The 21,796-nt window shown below is 45.6% G+C and overlaps 1 protein-coding gene across 2 annotated transcripts in view; it reads left to right on the forward strand.

Annotated features, from left to right (window-relative positions):
• The first annotated feature begins 277 nt into the window (after nt 1-277).
• Nucleotides 278-21,796, forward strand: part of plch2a (phospholipase C, eta 2a) — a 47,297-nt gene continuing 25,778 nt past the window's right edge. Inside the window, exons 1-7 of one of the 2 annotated variants that reach the window (XM_056422327.1) lie at nt 278-829; nt 7,263-7,409; nt 10,916-11,159; nt 11,805-11,934; nt 16,963-17,133; nt 20,260-20,353; nt 20,784-20,987. In XM_056422327.1, coding sequence (XP_056278302.1) covers nt 586-829; nt 7,263-7,409; nt 10,916-11,159; nt 11,805-11,934; nt 16,963-17,133; nt 20,260-20,353; nt 20,784-20,987 — 1,234 coding nt within the window. In that variant the 5' untranslated portion in view covers nt 278-585. Of the gene's footprint in view, nt 830-7,262; nt 7,410-10,915; nt 11,160-11,188; nt 11,309-11,726; nt 11,935-16,962; nt 17,134-20,259; nt 20,354-20,783; nt 20,988-21,796 lie in introns of those variants that run through there. The other variant, XM_056422326.1, reaches the window with a different exon arrangement.

The raw sequence follows: 21,796 nt of genomic DNA on the forward strand, positions 1-21,796 counted from the left end.
TATAGAATAAATCGAATTAAAGAGTGAGTTCAGGGTAAATGAGGACGTACTTCTTTCACGTGGAGCCGGGCTGCAGGTAAATGTAAACACCTCATCGGGCTCTTCTGATTGGTCCTGGAGCGTAAACGAAGCCATGTCTCCTCGAGGGCTCTGCCGCGTCCCACCTGCTCCCCCGTCTGGCTTTTCATGGCGTTTCAAATCTCCTCGGCCCGGATTACTGCTTGGTGGGGATTTAGGATCTCCGCCCAACACGTGTTGCACGGTTACCGTGTGTGTGTGTGTGTTGTGCTTCCGCGTCTTCTCGGCTCTTCCACCTGGTCTTTGCGTGAGCTGCCCATCCGCCGAAGAAGAAAAAAAGAAGTGACGAAGACTAATTTTTACTCTGAAAACCTTGGTCTTTTAAGATGGAGGGATATTGAGGAGATGGCGGCGCAGCGTCACAAGATTATTGACCAACTGTTGATGCCATTCAGAGACTCGGAGGAATTCTTCCCTTGGCTTTCTCTCAATTTACTCCCGAGCACTTTGAGCCGGATGTGTACATTAGTTTTCTCCCGGAGGAACTCGCCTCCTCGCTTGTTCTAAATGGACACGTCCAAGAAGAAGAACGGCTTTTTCCCCCTCGGCTCGGCGACCTCGGCGCTGATGTGTTCCACCGCCACCGGAGACAAGCCCGGCCCCCCGGCCAGGGGGGCTTTCTCCCCCCCGGCGGAGGCGGTCGAGCATAAGAGCCGGCAGCCGGCCTTCCTGTCCCACGCCGTGGACGAGCTGCTCTGGATCGGCGGCGTCGGCGTCGTGGCGTTCTCCAAGTGGAGGCTCGGCTTCGTGGGTAAGCTCTGAGCAGAGTCCCACCGGCTGGATGGGTTAGGGTCTGAGGGTTTTATTTAGAGAAAGTGAAAAGTGCCTTAAACCTTCATCTGACAACTGTTATTATTAAGCTGTCGGATCATCACTGAATAAAATGTGGATTAGAGGAGTGAAGAAGCTCTTATTAGTGTCATCTCTGACAAAAAAGCCCAAATGTTTCTATCTTCTAACAATCTTCATTGTGTAAGATGCAACAAAATCACAAATGTTGGACGACCAGCTCGCTTTCCTGTAAAAGTGCTGCGGATAACTTCGACCTCAAGGCCTTAATATTGATAGAAACATGTGAGCTGTACTCAACTGTGAATAATTTACCTCAAAACTATTTGTACGGGCACTTTTTAAATGAAATGGACGCAGACCTCTCGACCCAGAGCAGCCTGAGGTAAACTGTCTACGCTAAGATACGAGATTCTATTTTATTGAGTTCACTGAGTGAATTTAAGTTCCCACTGATAAACAGTCGCGCGGTGTGTATTCCGTGATTGGTCGATGCATTTTATTCACGGGGAATGTACGTAAAAAAAACCTGCACATCTGTTGACGTGCAAATTAATTGACAACTTTGACGCTTGAAGAAATCCAAAGATTTTTTAAAACCTTTTTTTTATTTTGTATGAATGGGAAGGAAAAAAAAGTGTCTAATTGCGCCGTCACAGGTGCAGTGCCTTGCTCGAGGGCGTCTCTGCAGTACCCGCCATTTATTCCCCCGACCGTCAAAGCGTCTCCTCGTGTTTAACCTTCACGGCCCGGTCGGTCGAGGTCGCCGCTTTGACTTCAGGCTAAACGGCCATCTGCACCACGGACTGAACTGTGTGTGTGTGTGTGTGGGGGGGGGGGGGCTACAACATATGGCCTCCAGACAATCCCTCTGGCTTAACCTGGCGCCCTGACAGCAGCCGCCTGCTGCATGGTGACCCTGTCGAGTCACTGAGGTGACACCCGCCCGCCTGACGCCTCTGCTTTTAGACCAGATACATGGAGATTTACTTTCATCAAATCAGCATTTATGTTTTTGCTGAAAGACTTTCAACTGTTTGACCCGTCCAGTCGCCTTGTAGCCGCACGCCATTTTAAAACATCGGGTCGACGAGGCGCTGAAAACATCGTCCGTGGAAACGAGCCGGTGTTAAAACGGTCCCTCCTCCGCTCGGAGGTCCGCCGACCGGTCGTCGCCTCTCTCGACGAGGCCCCTCGCGCTCTCGTTAGTCGAGCCCGAGTCGGCCCGGTCGACGTTCCGGCGGGCATCTCCTCCATGTCAGAGTCTGATGTTGTAACCACGGCAACGAGCCCACGGCACTACGGTGCCTCGTGCTCCACTTCCCTCGCCTCCGAGGTCTTTTGCTGCTGCGCTCTTCGTTCTCTTAAACTGCGTCTAAGCGGCGTCCCCCCCGTCTGTTATCTGCACTATTACTATTTTTTTGTTTTGTTCCCACGGTGGCTCTGCCTTCATAACAAGAACTCTTCGCAACTTACAGAATGGAGATGCTTCTCGTGTTGGTCGTGCTGCCATTTAAAAAAAAAAAAACATATTTTTTCCTGCTAAGGACTTACGATGCACTTTGGGTGTTATCGGACCGTCAGAGTATCAATCTGACGCCGGTGTTTCCTGCATAAGCAGTGAGAGATGGGATCATTCTGTTGTGTGTGTGTGAAACATCATCAGCCTCGACTGAAGAGTTTCTTTTTCCCGACAGGGAGCGCCGGTGTTAGCGGGGCGTCTCCGTTGTTCATTACGAGTCTAATTACTGTGTTAATGTCGAACACTTGGGACATCACAGAAGAAACGCGTTCGTTCTGCTCGTTAGTCGCCGCGAAACGTCTTCAGACCGTCTTCCAAATGACGGGAACCTGCAGGCTGAATCCAAACGGAGCCGAGACTCGAAAGAATCGTTCACATTAAAGTGGAAACAATGTTGAGATGCTCTACAGATTATAAACATGTTATGTTTATTTCTATAAAGGGACTAACCCGCCAGGGTTCAAGGCCGACAACGTTGAGGTCGCGTTCCGGTCGAGGTGGAAGGCGGCCAGAGGAACGCCAGTTTGATTCCCAGAAAGTTCAGGGCGAGTTATGAAAAAGATTTTAGATTTGAAGCCAACTAATGAGGAAACCTGGACGAGGTAACCCGTAAACTACAATTAAAATCAATGAGTGTGTTCCTGTACTCTAAATACTAATTTTCTTTATCATTTTACAAAAGCAGTATGCCAAAAACACCAGGATGTCCTCCTACATTGAACCTCAGATGTTTTATCTAGTGTCTTGTTGCGTGGAGGTGGCTCCATACCGCATGACAGGTTTTCTAGTTTGCATTGACGTTTATATCATGTGACAGTCGTCATTTATTCAAATCAATATTTTAGTTGCTTCATCCGATTTTGATTGCCTCGCAGTGTAAAAAGAAAGTGGGCCACAGCGAAGTCCCATCTGTCCAATGAGACGCTTCACCTCCTCCTGTGTGAGCGCAGTAGGATATTTAAGGTTAGTTGACTTCCCACGGGGGGGTTTCCCCACTCACCTGAGCTGACACGTTCTCCTTCTACTCCACTGGCAGGGGGGTTTGAGCCTCCTCCTCCTCCTCCTCCTCCTCTTCTTATGCGAGTACGTTGTGTTCAAAGCCGACCACAAAACCCCAGTGTGTTGTGCTGTTGCCTCCACTTAGCCGAGACAGTGGGGCGTCCCGACAGCCTCCTCTTAATGTCATGGACGTGAGCGCAGCTGAGGCTGTGTGATGGTTGTCGAGCGGCGCATGTGGAGGTGGTCTTTGACGGGAGGACGGCTCTGCAGACTCTGGATGCTCGTCATCAACATCTGACAGCAGCTCGTTTCACTCTGGTTTTCCGACGCGGTGCATTGAGCAGGCCTTCCCTGGAAATCAATAGAAAGCTGGTCCACGCAGCCATGGTGCGTAGTGTACGGTGCAGCAAGAGTCAACACAGTTGGTATTCACCTCCAAACATAACTAATCTGTCACTGAATTGGCTTGATTGCCTTGTTCAGGTGTTTTGTGTCATGGCTCATGGAGAATATAGTGATCTGTTATCACTATAGGTCGTTTATCACGGTAACTCACATCTCCCCCTCATTCTAATTTTTATTTTTAGAAAAATATAACATTTTATATAATTTTTCTCGCCCAAAACCTTTCCAAGATGACATCTGAACACACCATGATAGTGTTACAGTTGACGTTAGGTGTCCTCTGAACCTCAGACCCTGATCCCTCTGGTCGGGAAGCAATGAGTTCCTTCAAGGCTTCCTAGTTCAACAAGTTCCTCAAAGGGTTCCTTGTCTAACAAGTTCCTCAAAAGCGTTACTAGTCCAACAAGTTCCTCAAAAGCTTTCTAGTCCAACGAGTTCCGAAACCGCTTTCTAGTTCAAAGAGTTCCTCAAAAGGTCTCTAGTTCAACAAGTTCCTCAAAAGCGTTACTAGTCCAACAAGTTCCTCAAAAGCTTTCTAGTCCGAGTTCCTAAACAGCTTTCTAGTTCAAAGAGTTCCTCAAAAGGTCTCTAGTCCGAGTTCTTCAAAAGGTCTCTAGTCCGAGTTCCTCAAAAGGTCTCTTGTCCGAGTTCTTCAAAGGGTCTCTAGTCCGAGTTCCTCAAAAGGTCTCTAGTCCGAGTTCTTCAAAAGGTCTCTAGTCCGAGTTCCTCAAAAGGTCTCTAGTCCGAGTTCTTCAAAAGGTCTCTAGTCTGAGTTCCTCAAAAGGTCTCTAGTCCGAGTTCCTCAAAAGGTCTCTAGTCCGAGTTCTTCAAAAGGTCTCTGGTCCGAGTTCCTCAAAAGGTCTCTAGTCCGAGTTCTTCAAAAGGTCTCTAGTCCGAGTTCCTCAAAAGGTCTCTAGTCCGAGTTCTTCAAAAGGTCTCTAGTCCGAGTTCTTCAAAAGGTCTCTAGTCCGAGTTCTTCAAAAGGTCTCTAGTCCGAGTTCTTCAAAAGGTCTCTAGTCCGAGTTCCTCAAAAGGTCTCTTGTCCGAGTTCCTCAAAAGGTCTCTAGTCCGAGTTCTTCAAAAGGTCTCTAGTCCAAGAAGTTCCTCAAAAGGTCTCTAGTTGAACCAGTTACACAAAAGGTTTCTAGTCGATTGCGTTCCTCAGAAGGTTCCTCGTCCATGGGGAAGGCTCCTGTGGTCAAACAGGGGAATCTAAGTGTGTCGTGAACCAGAGAACATTGCCTACAACCAAACTGGGTCGCCCAGCTCGGCATGTGTGAGGCCGAGTGATCCAGAGGTGGGATCAAAAGGCACCCTGTGACCAAGAGTCAGTCTGTGGGCGCCGGCATGGTTTCTGTCCTTTGTGTGTCTGCCGGTGAACAGGAGCGCCAAATGTACGCTGGTAGTACAGAAGCCCAGTCAGGCCATGGCTCTACATGCACAACCATCATTTTACGATTGCCCATTAAATATCATTCCCCATTCACACTGTGGCTCAGTGGTGAGCAGCGTCGTCCTTCAGAGGATCGGCGGTTCGATCCCCGCCTCCGCTCGCCCATATCGATGTGTCCTTGTGCGAGAGGCTTAACCCCAATGTGCTCCCGTTGCTGTGTCTACCGTGTGTGAATGTTGGTTAGTCCTGATGTGCTGGTGGAACCGTAGCTCCTCCCATATGATGTCATGTTAAAGTGCTTTGTGGTCCGGAGACTAGAAAAGTGCTGTACAAGTACAGGTCCATTATTTCCCACTTAACTGAAGTGGTGTAATGGAGCGTAGGAGACGATCCGTAGTGAATATACGAATGGATGATCAGCATTAATGCTTTTAGTCATTTTAGCTTCTAGCTTTCTAAAAAGCTACAGAATACAATCTGTTCTATTTTTTGAATTGTGTGTTTTTATGCAGATGTTATCTAGATGTCAATAACCACAAAGTTAAAGATAGATTTCAAGGTTTTTTTGACTGTTTGCACTGACTTTGGGACGGTTGAAATACTTTTTGGGGACGAAGCGTTTGGAGCCTTGTACAACGGTCTGTATGAGCCGATACAGCTCAGTGGCAGAAAGAATCACATGATGGGGCATATCTGAGATGCATTTGCATTTGAAGGGTTACCAAAAAGATGTCCGACTGACAACAATACACGTCCGTCTATAACGACATCATTTACATTGATGTGCTTTGCACTTTACCTAAATAGGAATTGATGATGACAGGAAAGGGAGCTCGAGGGAAGACGGCTGACCCAGCACTTGCTTGCAAGATTGCAGATTTGGAAATGTTGTAGAAATGGTCAGGACCCCATGTCCATCCCACAATGAGCTCAGAAGCAACACACCGACGCTCATCCTAACTCTCAGAACCCGGGGCTGAAGTCTCCGAGCTAAATGTTGACGGGCACAATCTGCACTCTGCTCCTGTGGAGTTTAAGCACTGCTGTGTTCCCACATCTCTGTGGTATCGGACCCAAATGCGTCTTGACATATTTAGTAATTGGATTTCAAAGATGCTCTGAATATCCCTCTGGATCTATTGAGCGCTACAGAGCGCACTGCGTGACACCAGTCTGCTGTTGGTTGTGGTGTCATCCTTCCATTGGGGGATTTATAGATACGTGCACTTTGCTTATTTACTTTGAGTTGGATAGCAGAACGAAACTGAACTACACTAACAATACCCTGAAGTGGGGCTCGCCACAGCTGGGCACAATCAATGCTCCGTGAAGTCAATCCGTCACTGCCGGTCCCCCCACACGGCTTTGCATGTTGCGTTCAGGTCAACTGGGTCAAGATATGATCCAATTCTCTTTCTTAGTGTTTAATTTGAACTTTCTTTGCAATTTAGCCTCATCAAAACTGAAACCTCCAAACCACGAGTCGTATTTGGGTGGTTGGTTCTTCTCTCTGTTGCCTTTTTTGTTTGTTTTCTCTGCAGTATAAACCTCCATGGAAGCCACATCCTACCGGCTAGAAGTGGAGAGAACTCAAACGATGAAGAAAAAAATCGTTTTAGTTTTCTTCAAATTGCACCAACTCTGACACCGCCGAACTTACACCCACAATACGCCCACCAGGTCCTCGCAGTGTTGTTAAACAGCAGCTTTAATTTCAACTTTACCCGAAACCTTTCCTCCAGGCTGCGTTGGACGACTGACCTGCTGAGTAACTTGTGTTCAGCAGCAGAAAGCGTTGAAAGTCATCTGCCATAACCTTATTTTTCGGAGAGAACGTGTGTGCCGAGTTGGCTCGGTTTCCCGCACGAAAAGGTTTGGAGGAATTGCCTCTCGCGATCATCCATCTCTGCCTCCTCCCACGGGACGGGCATGTTTTGTCTGTCATCCTATTTATTTTCTATTTTTTTCAGTTGCACGTCACACTCCGGCGGGTTTTCTTTCCCTCTTGACAGCTTTCCAACCCTTCTAAGTTGTTTTCTTCTAACTGGCTTTTTTTCCCCTTCTTCTTGCCTCCAGTGGAGAAATGCATGAGCTCCATGCAGATGGGGACCCAGATGGTGAAGCTCCGCGGCGGCTCCAAGGGACTGGTGCGCTTCTTCTTCCTAGACGAACACAAGTCCTGCATCCGCTGGAGGCCGTCGCGCAAGAATGAAAAGGCCAAGAGTGAGTGTCTTCTTCGGGGAAACGGCATAACGGACGGCTCTTTGCTCCCGTTTGATCCAAATGTGTTCATGGTTCAAACTCACGGGAAAGCCATTCGTGACGGGCAAAGGGCTTGGTCGGCGTTGCCGGGCAACCCTAAGAGCATTGCAGTGACGCCTCATCAAGAAAGATCACCGTGGTTGTTTGGGGGTTTAATTTTGATGCGTGCCATAACGTTTGTAATGTGAAAGGTTATTTATTCATAAAGTTGTGTGGCCTCCAACACAAACCAAACTAGAACGGGCATTCGGTAGAGCGCATACCTTCGCATATCACAAGATTGGGCATTGAATTCTGAACATTTAGGCATTAGTTGCATGCCAATTGGATAACAATTGACCGTGCTATGGTAAAAATAAGATTTTGACCTTTTCATGACCTTGACATTGACCTTTGACCCGATCGATCCCAAAATCGAATCAAATGGTCCCCGGATAATATCCAATCATCCCACCGGATTTCATGTGATTCGGTTTAATACTTTTTGACTTATGCGAATAACACGCAAACACGCACACATACAAATAAATAAATACACGGCGATCAAAACATAACCTTCCGCATTTTCAATGCGAAGGTAAATAGACGTTCCTGGTCCAAAACCATTGGTTTATTCCAAAAAAATGCAAGAAATCAAAACACATTGTCACCTGTTCTCCCAAAAAAAACATGTGCTCCTGCCAATCTAGCAACACCTGGGTCCTAGTGCTCCCCCGATTACATTGGCTCCTGTCTTAATTGACAGTGGCCCTCCGCCCCCTACTGGTGGGAGGTCCAACAAAGTGACAAAAATGTCTCTCACAAGCATATCTCCAAAGACGCTTCACCCAGCGGTGCCTTCAACAATGCAACGTGTCTCAAGGAAGATGGTCACATGCTCAGTGACTGCTCCCGCCTCTGCTAACCAGACGGACGTCTTACATTTAATGACGTGTGCCAACACGTATTAATTAAATAAACCGTAAAGAAGTTTAGGGATTCAGCAACTCTTTCAGTCGGAGGCTATTATCTTGTCAAAGTGAAAACACACGGGTCACATTTATTTCTGAGGCTTTTAGTGCACAATAATCTGCCTTTTATCCAAATGATGGCGGTGACCTGTTGATGGAGGAGAACGTGCCCTCGCTGAGGTGATGCATCCCAACGCCGCTAAACCGATGTCAGCGCGCTGCTGTTATTAATCTACCTGTGTTGTGGTGCGAGCTCATCACAGGTAAACACTCACTCAATGCTGCACTGAGCCGGCGTTGTTGGTGTGATGGAGCTGCTACTCTACTCATACTTTCTCCAACACATTCCCTCTTCTCTGTGTTACGTGTGCAATAAGAACCAAACAGTTTCCCGCTGTGTTTGAGGATAGGGGTGGGGGGGGGGGGGTCACATGGGGACTTAAGGGCTCAGTTTCCTGTTCCTCTCCCTCCTCTCTAGCCCAGGATTTAATAAGCTTCTTAAGTCGACTTAATTATTCATCAGCTTCAATCTGCCCAAACAGTGTCTTACATGCACTGGCCACTTAAATGAAAATGACAGGGAGGTGAGGGGGGGGGGGGGGCTTTCTGCAAATAAGCTGAAACCCACTCTCCGATTTTATCCTTCATCTTAAACCTCTTACGGTCGAATGAGTAAAAGGTGAAACACAAACGCTGCAATCCAGACTTTTTTCTGAGAAACGCCGTTGTTTTGCTTTTGTGTGTTTGTGTGTGTTTGTGTTTAAGAATCAGAAGAGAATCAGAAACAGGTTTATTGCCAAAGAATGTTTTCACAAACAAACGAGGAACTTTTTTTGGCGGAAGGTGCAAGAATCGCGCACCAAGACACCGAGCTGCTTTATCACAGCGTAGCGGAGACATTCCTCTCCGAGAGCGATTAATCCAGATGCCACGCACATCTGATCCAAGTCGGAGCGATGCGTCTTCTCTGCGCCGCAGCTGGAGATGCAAAGTGACTCGTAGTCGAGAGGACGATTGTGTGTGTGTGTGTGTGTGTGTGTGTGTGTGTGTGTGTGTGTGTGTGTGTGTGTGTGTGTGTGTGTGTGTGTGTGTGTGTGTGTGTGTGTGTGTGTGTGTGTGTGTGTGTGTGTGTGTGTGTGTGTGTGTGTGTGTGTGTGTGTGTGTGTGTGTGTGTGTGCGTGCCCCTCATTTGGCACCTTGACAGGTCTCTTGTCACTGAAGAATAACGCGAATTAGAGATCCACAACAAGTATAAAGCAGAACTAGTGGTTAGTTCTTCCGTGGTAAATGAAGGAAATGATGACTGTTTCCACGGAGTAAGGACACAGTTAAGCCCCGCCCCCTCTAAGGCGCGAGTGACGCGAAAAGCCACAAATAGTCAAGCGCGTAAACTCACACGAGTAAAGCGTTGCGACTGTTATGTTCACAACTCCTCTGGTGTGAACGCAGCTTTAGTGTTAGTTTGTGTTTTTAAATTAAGTCTCAATTAATTTGAACGTACCTGATTTATTAGGACAGTCCACGGTTTGAGTTGAGCTAACGTTGGCCGGCATTTGGCGGTTTTCTAGCGGCAATAATAAAAGAAGAGCCAGCGAGTGAAGATTTACATGAAGGTCAATGTTGATGACGTTTCATACCAAATTTGACAAAATCTGCATTTTCGGCATCAGCTCCCAGAATCTGGGGCTTTTGGAGTTCTAGGTTAAGCACATGGAAGAACTTCTTATTATGTTAAGTTGTATTTGCGTAAATGTGCGTAGATCACCCGACGTCCTCGTCCCACAGCGAGTAGCTGTCGTGGTTATCTTCATCTAGCAGATACCAGGAGGGAAACGCACACCTCCTCCGGACGTGGGTCTTTTATTCGTGATTGAACCCGAGCAGAAGTTCCAAAATACCTCGCCGGCTGAACGAGAAGCCGAAGTGCTCACGGGAGGGAAACTAATGAATGCCTCGAGGCGGCGGCGTCCCGTGAAATGTCATTACCATCTCATGAATGGTGCACCTGAATAAACGGAGCGCTCTCTCTCGGCGAGTTGACTGTTTTTAATCCGGCGTATCATGAAGCCTCATTAAAGTCTCTATGCCCACAACAATCAATTCACTCCATCTTGGCCAGAGGGCGGAATTCTAAAAAACCAATAGAATGCCAGAGACTGCAGAAGGATACGTTTGCTTCAGTGTGTGTGTGTGTGTGTGTGTGTGTGTCCATCCACTCAACACAGTTTAAGAGAACTTAACCTGTGTTATCAGCCACTCATTACACACGTATTAGCGTTAAAGATGTACGTTAATTATCAGAAGCCGAAGTAGTCATGAGGTGTCAGAATGGCACCAAGGGTGACCTTATTGGCCATCATCTTTATCGAAGCAAATGTTTTGTCTCTGAGGATTGACGACGAGATGGAAGCTGAATGTACATTATTTCTCTTTGTCGTGCATTGAACTAATGGTCAAGTCCTGAAGTGGTTTAACTTTGTCACGGCCGACACCCTGCTTTGCTTTTCTCTCCGACAGTCTCCGTCGACTCGGTCCGCGAGGTGCGTGAAGGGAAGCAGTCTGAGATCTTCCAGCGCTACTCGGAGGGCAGCTTCGATCCCAACTGCTGCTTCAGCCTGTACTACGGAGAGCACATGGAGTCCCTGGACCTGGTGTCCGGCAACGGGGAGGAGGCGCGCACCTGGATCACCGGCCTCAAGTATCTGATGGCGGGCATCAGCGACGAGGACAGCCTGGCCAAGAGGCAGCGCACCAGAGACCAATATCCTTCAGTTGGACAGCTGAGTTGATGAGCTGGCGGGTTGTTTAAACAAAACGGCCGCTTTGACACATTTTAGAGAAGTTTTTGTACTAAAACCTCTAACTTTGTTGTGCTTCACTTTTTTGGATTCGAACTTGGCGAAGAGAATGGTAACATATGTTAATATGATTTGTGAGAGTTTTAAACCTTTCAACTGCCTCATTCCAAACGTATAATCATCCTGGAAGTGCTTTTTTTCAATTCAGACCTGAAATTTTTGTTTTATGTGAGCCTTCTTCATTTACTCTTACCCAGTAACAAATAGACTGATTTGTAAACATCAACAAAAGATGTTTTAAAAGGTAAAAATGTAAAAATGGTGAAAGTAGCCCTAGTGGTTGCAGAGATGCAGCCTTTTTAGTTTGGGTTTCCAATTTTCCGAGCAGAGGCCAAAAAAAGCTTTAAAAGGTTAAGGTCACAACTTCCTGTAGAGAATGTCCGTTTCATCTTCAACGTTACACGGGGCTAAAATCTGTGAAGAGTTTAATTTAAAAGCGTGATGGGCTGCGTTTGCCTGCCTCTGTACAGACTCCTCCGTGCTCTAACCACCGAGTGAAACCGTCTCGAGTCTTCACGCCGCCTTTCCTTAACCCGGCTTGTCGTCACGTGGCTGAAGCAGACCTTCACCGAGGCGGACAAGAACGGGGACGGCAGCCTGGGCATCGGCGAGGTGATGCAGCTGCTGCACAAGCTCAACGTCAACCTGCCGCGACAGAAGGTCAAGCAGATGTTTAAGGTACGGAAACCACGAGGGCGGAGCCTCAGCGAGGGGCGGGGCTCGGAGTCAAAACTACCAAACAGGTTGTTTAGACTCGTAACTTTTCCAGTACATTCTGTACAAGAACAGTTCAATACCTCGGGACAACATGCTGATAAGTCTGATTGATTAAGGTCTGGACTTCTCTGGAAACTGTCCAGTTAATAGGTCACTTGGGACCGCAGTGTGTCCTCACTTCCTGTCACTTGGGACCGCAGTGTGTCCTCACTTCCTGTCACTTGGGACCACAGTGTGTCCTCACTTCCTGTCACTTTAGACCTCACTTCCTGTCACTTGGGACCGCAGTGTGTCCTCACTTCCTGTCACTTGGGACCACAGTGTGTCCTCACTTCCTGTCACTTGGGACCACAGTGTGTCCTCACTTCCTGTCACTTTAGACCTCACTTCCTGTCACTTGGGACCGCAGTGTGTCCTCACTTCCTGTCACTTGGGACCGCAGTGTGTCCTCACTTCCTGTCACTTGGGACCACAGTGTGTCCTCACTTCCTGTCACTTGAGACCGCAGTGTGTCCTCACTTCCTGTCACTTGGGACCGCAGTGTGTCCTCACTTCCTGTCACTTTAGACCACAGTGTGTCCTCACTTCCTGTCACTTGAGACCGCAGTGTGTCCTCACTTCCTGTCACTTTAGACCTCACTTCCTGTTACTTGGGACCGCCGTGGGTCCTCACTTCCTGTCTCAGATCTTGGCAAGCGCACTCTCCTCCTCAGCAGAGGGATGAACATGGCGCCGCGTTGAGCGTCTTGTTCTCGCCCCTCCTCCAACGGGGCAGCTCTCCGTCGCTCAGTCCAGCGGCGTGTTGACGGTCCCCCATATGGTGCTGCTGGGAAACAGATGGCCTCCTGGGTAATGCTGGGTAAACACGCCAGGGACCGATCTGGCACACGCTCTTTAGCCTTCACCCTCTGGAGCGCTGTTCCAGTTTGAAGTCGGTGCCGTACATATTCTGATATTTTACAGCCCATTGTTGAATGTGTTTTCAATATGAATAGGGTTAAATAATACAACTAAAATGGGCACTCGGTAGAGCGCATACCTTCACATATCACAAGATTGGGCATTGAATTATGAACATTGTGGCATTAGTTGCATGCCAATTGGATAGAAATTGACCGCGCTATGGTAAAAAGAAGATGTTGACCTTTTCATGATCTTGACCTTTGACCCGATCGATCCCAAAATCTAATCAAATGGTCCCCGGATAATAACCAATCATCTCACTAAATTTCATGCCATTCAGTTTAATACGTTTTGAGTTATGCGAGTAACACGCATACAAATGAATAAATAAATAAATAAATACACGGCGATCAAAACATAACCTTCCGCATTTTCAATGCGAAGGTAATAAGTTACATTTATTAATGTGCTGTCCGAAGCATTGGAGTCGATAAACACCTGCAGACTCTCGTACGACCGTAATTCATAAACAGCACCAGGTACAAACGCCACTATGAAGCTGGGATTGATTGCAGCGCTTTGAGTTAATTAACTAGCAACTGATTATGGGATAGGAACGCTTTATGAGTTTATTTTGCGAGTAACTGAACGCAAATGTGCTGAAGATGAACACGGCTGTGTGCTGACACTTTAAATTATATTTCATCAAAGCGCCCTTGTGTTGTAATCATGAAGTGACTCATCGGAGCTCCTGATCAACTCGGTCTGTGAACATTGAAACGTGTGTTTACTGCGGCGGCGTTTGGGTGGCTGGGCAATAACAACCGAATTATTCTTTTGCCTTCTCGTGGCTCGGCTACAGAGCCTGTTGGTGATTGGGGTCTCTCTCCCGAAATGACGTGAACATTTTAACTGTCATCCAGGCTTCGTACCGTCATGGAAAACCTGGAAAAATCATGGAATTTAAAATAATTGTTATTTTCAGGCCTTGAAAAGTCATGGAAAAACAATGTAATTGGACATTTTTGGGAAATTTCTTATATTCATAGGTTCATTTACGCAGTTAGTTTAAAAGAATAAACATTTATATAAATATTTATTCTTTTAATCAAACTTTCTCATTCATTTGTGTGATTTAAGGTATATTCTCGTGTTTACACAGAGATTTCATACGTTTGGTCATGGACATTTGGTTTAAAGTAATTAAGCTAAGTCATGGAAATCCATTGTTCAACATGTGTCTGCACCCTGCAGTGTCGCGTTAGGGGGATTGGCTCTGACATTGTCATTTTTTAAACAATAATTGTCCCCATAACTCATGGTAAATTACATAAAACAGACGTTTCCTTGTCGGGCGATGGCGGAGCGGCTTGGATGTGACGGGCCGAGTGGCAGCGAAGAAGTTCTGCTTCTCCAGCGGAGGATTCGTTCAATGATTAATCACGCTGGAGACCGGAGGGGGGGGGGGGGAGCTTTAGAGGAAGAAGAGCAAGCTGCGATTCTAACTGATGATTTAATCCATATTAGCTGTAGAGTTAAAACCTAAACACACACACAGGGCACAAGCCTGCTAACAGCGTAAGTGCCTGGCTCCATGCATAATGAATGGGGACGTGAATAAGGCCAGATTGATGTTTTCCGTCCAATAATCCGACTCCGTTATTCAGCTGTGCTTCCGCCGCTTTACTACCCCCCCCCCCCCCCCCCCCACCCCAAGACGTGTCCTGAATGGAAAGAGGAGAATAGTTCTCTTTCCGCTCCGTCACAACTAAGTGACAACAGGCCAGGGCGGCGGCGTCTTGTCTCGCGTCGAGTCATTTGGCTTCCCGGCGCCGGTAGCTGGGAGTCTGAATGCGTCAGCGGATTCGGAGGCCGACTCAAATGCTCCCGTCCTGTTAGTGGAGGTGACTGATGACACAACCGGACACTCTCGTCCTCGTGGGAGTGCAGGAGCGGCGCTCTGACGTTTTCACCGTGGCCAGAGCAAGCTGAGCGGATGCCGACGCAGGACGGCGTGAAACCGCGTCTTCCCAAAATTCTCTATTTTTCTCCTTCATTTATTCACATTTGTCGATTCACAGGATTTGAGTGGCAAGTGGGGGGAAAACATTCTGCTGATGTATTTTTTTGTGTTGGTATTGGTTTCCTTAATTAAATCTTGTGTGGCAGACAAACACTAAACGAAATGATTCTCTAAATGATCAAACACTCCCCCGCTTAAAGCTTAAAAAAAAAAAAATAATGATCACCCTGGCAAAAATGTTTTACAGTTTATCGAAAAATAAAGGGATTTAGAGAGATTTCCACTTTGCGCTTTAAGTCGGGACACTGAACAAGTTGGATTGGATCCAGAAACGGATCATCAGATCATTTCTTTGCCCTCCTCCGATGGTAGAATCATTTTCACTGTCTGGAAGGAGAAGGTCACTTTCTCTCTGACGCGTCACCGGCTCGTAAACGGTCCCGAGGCCGAGGGCCCCGGCCGGCGCAGATGTCAGCGCCCTCCGGTGCTGCTCGACATCTGGTGCCGGTCACAGTCTGCTCCAGTAAGAAGAAGAAGGGGCGAGGATTACTCTCTCTCCCCCCCCCCCCCCGCCTTGTTAGTCTTGTCCAAATCCATCAATGTGAAATGAGCTGAAAACAGTTAATGAGTTGGAATGTAATCAATTCATTTCTCATGAAAAGGGCGAGATGGAAGAGGCTTTCTGAAACTAGTTATCTTTTTATTTCTATAAGACTCTGGCAACCACAACAAACCTTACAAACTTCAAGAAAAGACTAATTTAAATGAATATGATGCTTCAGTAAGTCAAATAATAGGGTTGTTGTTTTTTCTCTTTTCCAATTTCATGATGTGCTACTTTTGTAATGCCTTGTAGCAATTACTTGGTCTTCCAATGTGTTTTTTATTTTAGGAAATTTGAATAGAACAAATCTAATTCTGTGAATATAAATGTTATACCTACAGAAAACACGTGGGGAATAGAAACCCAACGTAATGATGATTGTTAAACACTTATGAACATTGTTTTTGGAGCAGAATATCTTCAATGGAAAGATTCTGTTTAATGAATCAATTATTTTTATTACATTTATATATATCGTTGATGAAATAAATGGAAAGACAAACAATTTAAAGCAATAATGGGGCTTTGAGTTCGTTAAGATTTATTTTGTATCTTGACTTGTTGGTCTGGAAAGATTCAGTTTATAACATTTATATTCCTTGAAGAGGATGAGAGGAAATATCCAGAGTTTTGGTCCCCCTATTTAATAAAATCAATTAAGTTGTATATGACTAAAACCTATGAATTTAAAATGAACAATGCATCAAACTAAATCCAATTCTCATTCTCATGAAACATCCCAGATTTACAGAAAGTAGTTCAGAAAATGTCAAATTGTTTATTTACTCGTGATACCGGGGAATTTGGTAATTTATTGAAAAGTAATAGAAAAGTAGTGATTTCAAACTTTATAACCGTATTCATGATTGTTGGAGCTATTTATTTTGACATTTGAATTTAGTTTGATTGTAAAGTAATATTGATTAATCGTTGCTTATTTAGGTTACATTTTTATATGTTAGAAGAGCTTTTTTCTTATAATAGTTTTAGTTTAGTTCATTGTGATTATTTTGTAAATATATTTTAGTTTTAGGTTCTCTGATTGCGTAACATTGGGCACTGTGGTTATATGTAGGCGTGGGTAGCTTCAGGACCAAACCTATGGTTTTTTACACGGAAGGCTAAGTCAGCATTTTGTTGGTTCTTTTTGTTTCTTTAGTAAATAAATTATAAGAATAACGACATACGGAGATAAACATTACTTTCTTTTGGCTGCGTCAACTCAAAAATAAACACGGTGCGTCAGTGGCAATTACATTCATAGTTGTATTTGAGTTATTTGGACAAATGGCCACGACAATGATGTTCATAAACTGAGCGAAACAAACTCATTGTCCACTGTGAAAGAATGAATTTAAAGTATTCGTCAGATGTTGAAAGTATGTCATAAAAAACTGAATTAAAAACTGTTGTTTGGTAAAACCCAAGACCATTAAACGTGTTTTCTCTTGGTGTGCAGGAGGCGGACACCGACGACAACCAGGGAGCGCTGGGCTTCGAGGAGTTCTGCTCCTTCTACAAGATGATGTCGACCCGCAGGGATCTGTACCTGCTCATGCTCACCTACAGCAACCACAAGGACCACCTCAACACCGACGACCTGGCCCGCTTCCTGGAGACCGAGCAGAAGGTACGCGTCTTCGTCTCGGCCTCTTGGTTTCTCCTGAGGTCCACGTGGAAAAGATACGCCACCGTTTCATCGGACTCGGGGTGGACTGGATGTTGTCTTTTTTCTTCCTCCTTCCTTTTCCTACATTGCCCACAATGCAACATCTTCCCTTATTTTTGATATTTGCGTTGCTATCATCCCACTTTATTAATGCGGTGGTATTCGATCGATGGCCAATTGGTGCCCGAGGTGCTTTCTGAATTCTGAAGCAATTAAATTCAACGGCCCCTCGTCGGCTAATTCAGAATGTCAGGCCGCGATTTCGCCGAGACGAGTATTTTCGTAATCAGCCGTGGAGCGGCGCAGAGTTTAAAAACAAGGCAATCAAATGTGATTAATGGGGGACAAATGGATTAAATCGTGTAATACTCTTATCATTGCTTTGCTCTTCAGTTATGGAGTTAATCATAATTCAATTCTGACTGATGCCCACCACTGTTCCCCCACCGTTACCAACGGAGGCATCGTTAGGCCTATTCCAGGGGGCACTAGGACCTGGGGGAGGCTGCTGGCTTTCTCACTCTGCCAAGTAACACCTCGTCAACGTCAGACAGGATTACAGCCAATGAGCAGCTCAAAGTAAATGATGCAGGGAGTGGCCTGTCAGTCCAGGTAGTGACAGAATATGGCTGTATATATAATATAACATCAGTTTGATGAGTAAAACTCCCACAATGCTCCTTGTTTTCACCTTCTGTGAGGTGGGAGGTGGCCATGTGGCCCCTCAAGCGGTGCTTATCGTGGAAACCAGTCAGTGAGGTACCTACAGGGATCTTAGCAACAGTCCCGTGCCATCACGGGGGATTATTTGAGATTCAGTTGTCGAGCGTCTCCTCACTAATGATGCCATCGCCAGAAAACGAAGCAAACGAGCAAAACGGTTTGTTTTTATTGAAACATCCAGTGTGCGTGCGCTCCGTCGGCTCATTTGCCCTCTGGCAGGCAGCGTTTTAATGTGCCGACGCCGTCGCTTTAGAAGCAGGAGGCTCCGTTCGGATAGCCAGACGCCGCCGGCGCCGCTCAGGTGGGTTGTATTTTCCTCCAATTATACTCTGCGTTTAGTTCTGCGAATGAGATGGTTATCCTCCTGTTATTGGAGCGCGGCGGAAGCAATTCAGTTGGAAATGATGTCTGTCGGTATAATTGACTTCAGTCTGCATCGCTATCTGTTTCTTTGCGCCCTTAATAAGAAATAAGACACTCTGTCCGTTGAAGTGCTGCAACGGATAACGGGCTGCAATGTGTTTCTTGAGGAGCAGGAGCCGCCGTCTGTTCCCAGGGCTCAACGTTTACAAACTTAACATCATCATACCAGTGATCATTCTTCATCTTATCTAATCTGTCCACATACACGACCGATCAAAAGTTTGGGGTCAGCCAGACAATTTGGGGTTTCTCACACTTTTATTCATCAAATGAATATAAAATCTAGTCGAGACATTGACAAGGTTAGACATGATTTTTATTTTAAATATTAATGTTTTTTTGCAAACTTGTCCCTCAAAGGAAGGCCAGCTTTATAGCTTCGCTCACCAGCATAACTGTTTTCAGCTCACATAAAAAGGGTTTTCAAGGGTTTTCTACCCCTCCGCTAGTCTTCTAAGGCGATAACACAATGTACCATTAGAACACTGGAGATGGGCCTCTACACACCTCTGTAGAGACTTCATTAAACACCAGAGAATAGTCATCTACACATTAACTATGTGGCAAGTGTATCTTTTATTAATTTAATGTTATCTTCATTGAAAAAAAACCTATGCTTTACTGTGAAAAATATGGACATTTCTAAGTGACCCCACACTTGTGAACGGTGGTGTGTGTCTAACTTACTGTTAGACCTACACTACCGTTCAAAAGTTTGGGATCACTTAGAAATGACTTTATTTTTCAAAGAAAAGCACAGTTTTTTCAATGAAGATAACATTAAATTAATCAGAAATACACACTATACATTGTTAATGTGGTAAATGACTATTCTAGATGGAAACGTCTGGTTTCTAATGAAATATCTCCAGAGGTGTATAGAGGCCCATTTCCATCAACTATCACTCCAGTGTTCTAATGGTACATTGTGTTTGCTAATCGCCTTAGAAGACTAATGACTGATTAGAAAACCCTTGTGCAATTATGTTAGCACAGCTGAAAACAGTTATGCTGGTGATATAAGCTATACAACTGGCCTTCCTTTGAGCTTGAAGTTTGAAGAACAAAATTAATACTTCAAATATTAATCATTATTTCAAACCTTGTCAATGTCTTGACTATATTTTATATTCATTTGATAAATAAAAGTGTGATTTTTCATGAAAGACACGAAATTGTCTGGGTGATCCCAAACTTTTGAACGGTAGTGTATGTAGACGTATGTCGGCATATAGCGGCATGCCTACATTCTGAAATAATGGCTGCGATATAAATAAACATAATTGTCCGGAAAGCCTTTTTTTAAAGACCCAAAACATGACAAACGAGTGGAGGTGAAACACGGTTCACATGGTAGGTCGTGGTAGAGCGCGAGTCCCATCATTATAACTTCAGTCATGTCACTCAACAGCACTGACTTGTGTCAACAGACATTTCTTTCAGGGCGTTTAGCGTTTTCAGTGGTAAATGATGCTTATTTAATCTGACCGGCAGACAGAGATACCCTGAAAAACGAGTTATATTCATGTTGACACGTATGGTCACATAACTCCAACACAGAGACCAGCTCTCAGAGTGTGTGTGTCCTAGTGAGTCAGTGTTGAGAGCGACACACACACACACACACACACACACACACACACACAGCGTTCTCTAATCTATATTACAATGAGGGGTTGTCCTCTCTAAAAACATTGTGTTGCATGGATCGACCTGCTCCGCCCCCCTTTTAAATGATTACCAGAGATGGGATCTGATTGACCAATCAGGCGGCTTTACAGAGCACCAACCAGACAACCGGTTGGACAGGAGGACGACATGGAGGCTCATCTCATAGCTACACTATCCTCATCGTGACCCTGAGGAATACATGCGTTATCATTCTGTCTTGAGCACATGCGTAGTGTTGTTGTTGTTGACTTGCATGTCTGTAATTCGTAGATGACCAAGGTGACCAAGGACCATTGCCTGGAGATTATCAACAAGTTTGAGCCGTGCTCCGAGAACCAGAAGGAAGAAGTTCTGGGTATTGATGGTAAGTCCACTTTAATTAAAATTCTTTACCGTTAACGCCGTTAGTTTCATCAAGTAGTGTCATACAGGTGGTCATTTGCATATTAATGCATGTGCAGCCCTCTAAATGAGTTGCTCCTCCCCTCCCCCGAGGACAAACATGTCTGCCGATGAATTACACATTCATATTTTCCCATTTTAAGTTGAAGAGTTAAATGTTTTAACCAACTTTTTTTCTGCATACTAAATGCCAGGAGGAGATCTTTTTTTATTGCCCAGTCTGGGATTCTCCAAAGATTAGATTATAATTTAAGTGTTTTTAATTATGTGCAGCGTCGGGTAAACAAAAAGAACAAATTCCCACTCGTTACATTCGAGGGACCAAACTAAGACGGAATAAATAAAATATAGAGAGAAACGTGATAATTAAAAGCGGTCCGACTTCCTTCCAGGTATCACGAACTACACTCGCAGCCCGGCGGGCGACATCTTCAACCCCGAGCACTACGAAGTGAACCAGGACATGAACCAGCCGCTGTGCAACTACTTCATCGCCTCCTCGCACAACACCTACCTGATGGGCGACCAGCTGATGTCCCAGTCCAGGGTGGACATGTACGCCTGGGTGCTGCAGGCCGGCTGTCGCTGCGTCGAAGGTCAGCGCGGACACGTGATCGTGTACATTTTTGAAATTTCCCCACTGTGGGACGAATAAAGGAATATCTTGTATCATATCGTACATGCACAGCTTAAAACCAGGTGGCCCTTTTGGATTTAAAGCGGCCATTTTCATCATTTTCTGCGTTGGGGAGTTCAGGGGCATTTTATTGAATCTGAATTCCTTTCTAAATCCTCTTGTTGAAGCCGTATTCTTTGAAGTTCCCATCAAATGTTTCATCACGGTAAATACTGTTTCTATTTAGCTCGGTATCACACTGAACCTCCACCACGGAGGTTCTGCTGAGCCAAAAGAAGAACACTTCACCCTCAAAATAATATTGATTCTACCTCATCATACAGCTCAATACATGTCAGATTTAGTCATAACACTTTTTTGTTGTAGAAACACGTCAAAGATTACGGGCGTAACGATAGACAGAAGTCACAGTTTGGTCACATCCCGAATTTAGGATTCGGGGTTTGGTGTAAGTTCGCTACAGGATAATGTGAAAGACCAACACAGTCCTGCTGAGGCAGCATTCTGCAACTTTGGTAAGGAACACAGAACAGATGACAGTCTCACGGCAACCGGCCCTTTGTTGGCCTTATTTTCTGTCACCAGCGTAGCATTAAAGCAAACGAACAAGCTAGCTTGCTAACTAGCCATCTGTTAGCTCGCGTGCTAATTACACCATGAAGCAGTAAATTGTTAACGCACTCATTTACTCTGACTGGCTACGCTTCCTAATCCCCTCAGTGAGTCGGCAACATGCACACATCAGCCGGCTAAAGCGGTTGCACTGGC

Source organism: Pseudoliparis swirei, chromosome 9, assembly GCF_029220125.1.
Source record: "Pseudoliparis swirei isolate HS2019 ecotype Mariana Trench chromosome 9, NWPU_hadal_v1, whole genome shotgun sequence".
Taxonomy (NCBI): domain Eukaryota; kingdom Metazoa; phylum Chordata; class Actinopteri; order Perciformes; family Liparidae; genus Pseudoliparis; species Pseudoliparis swirei.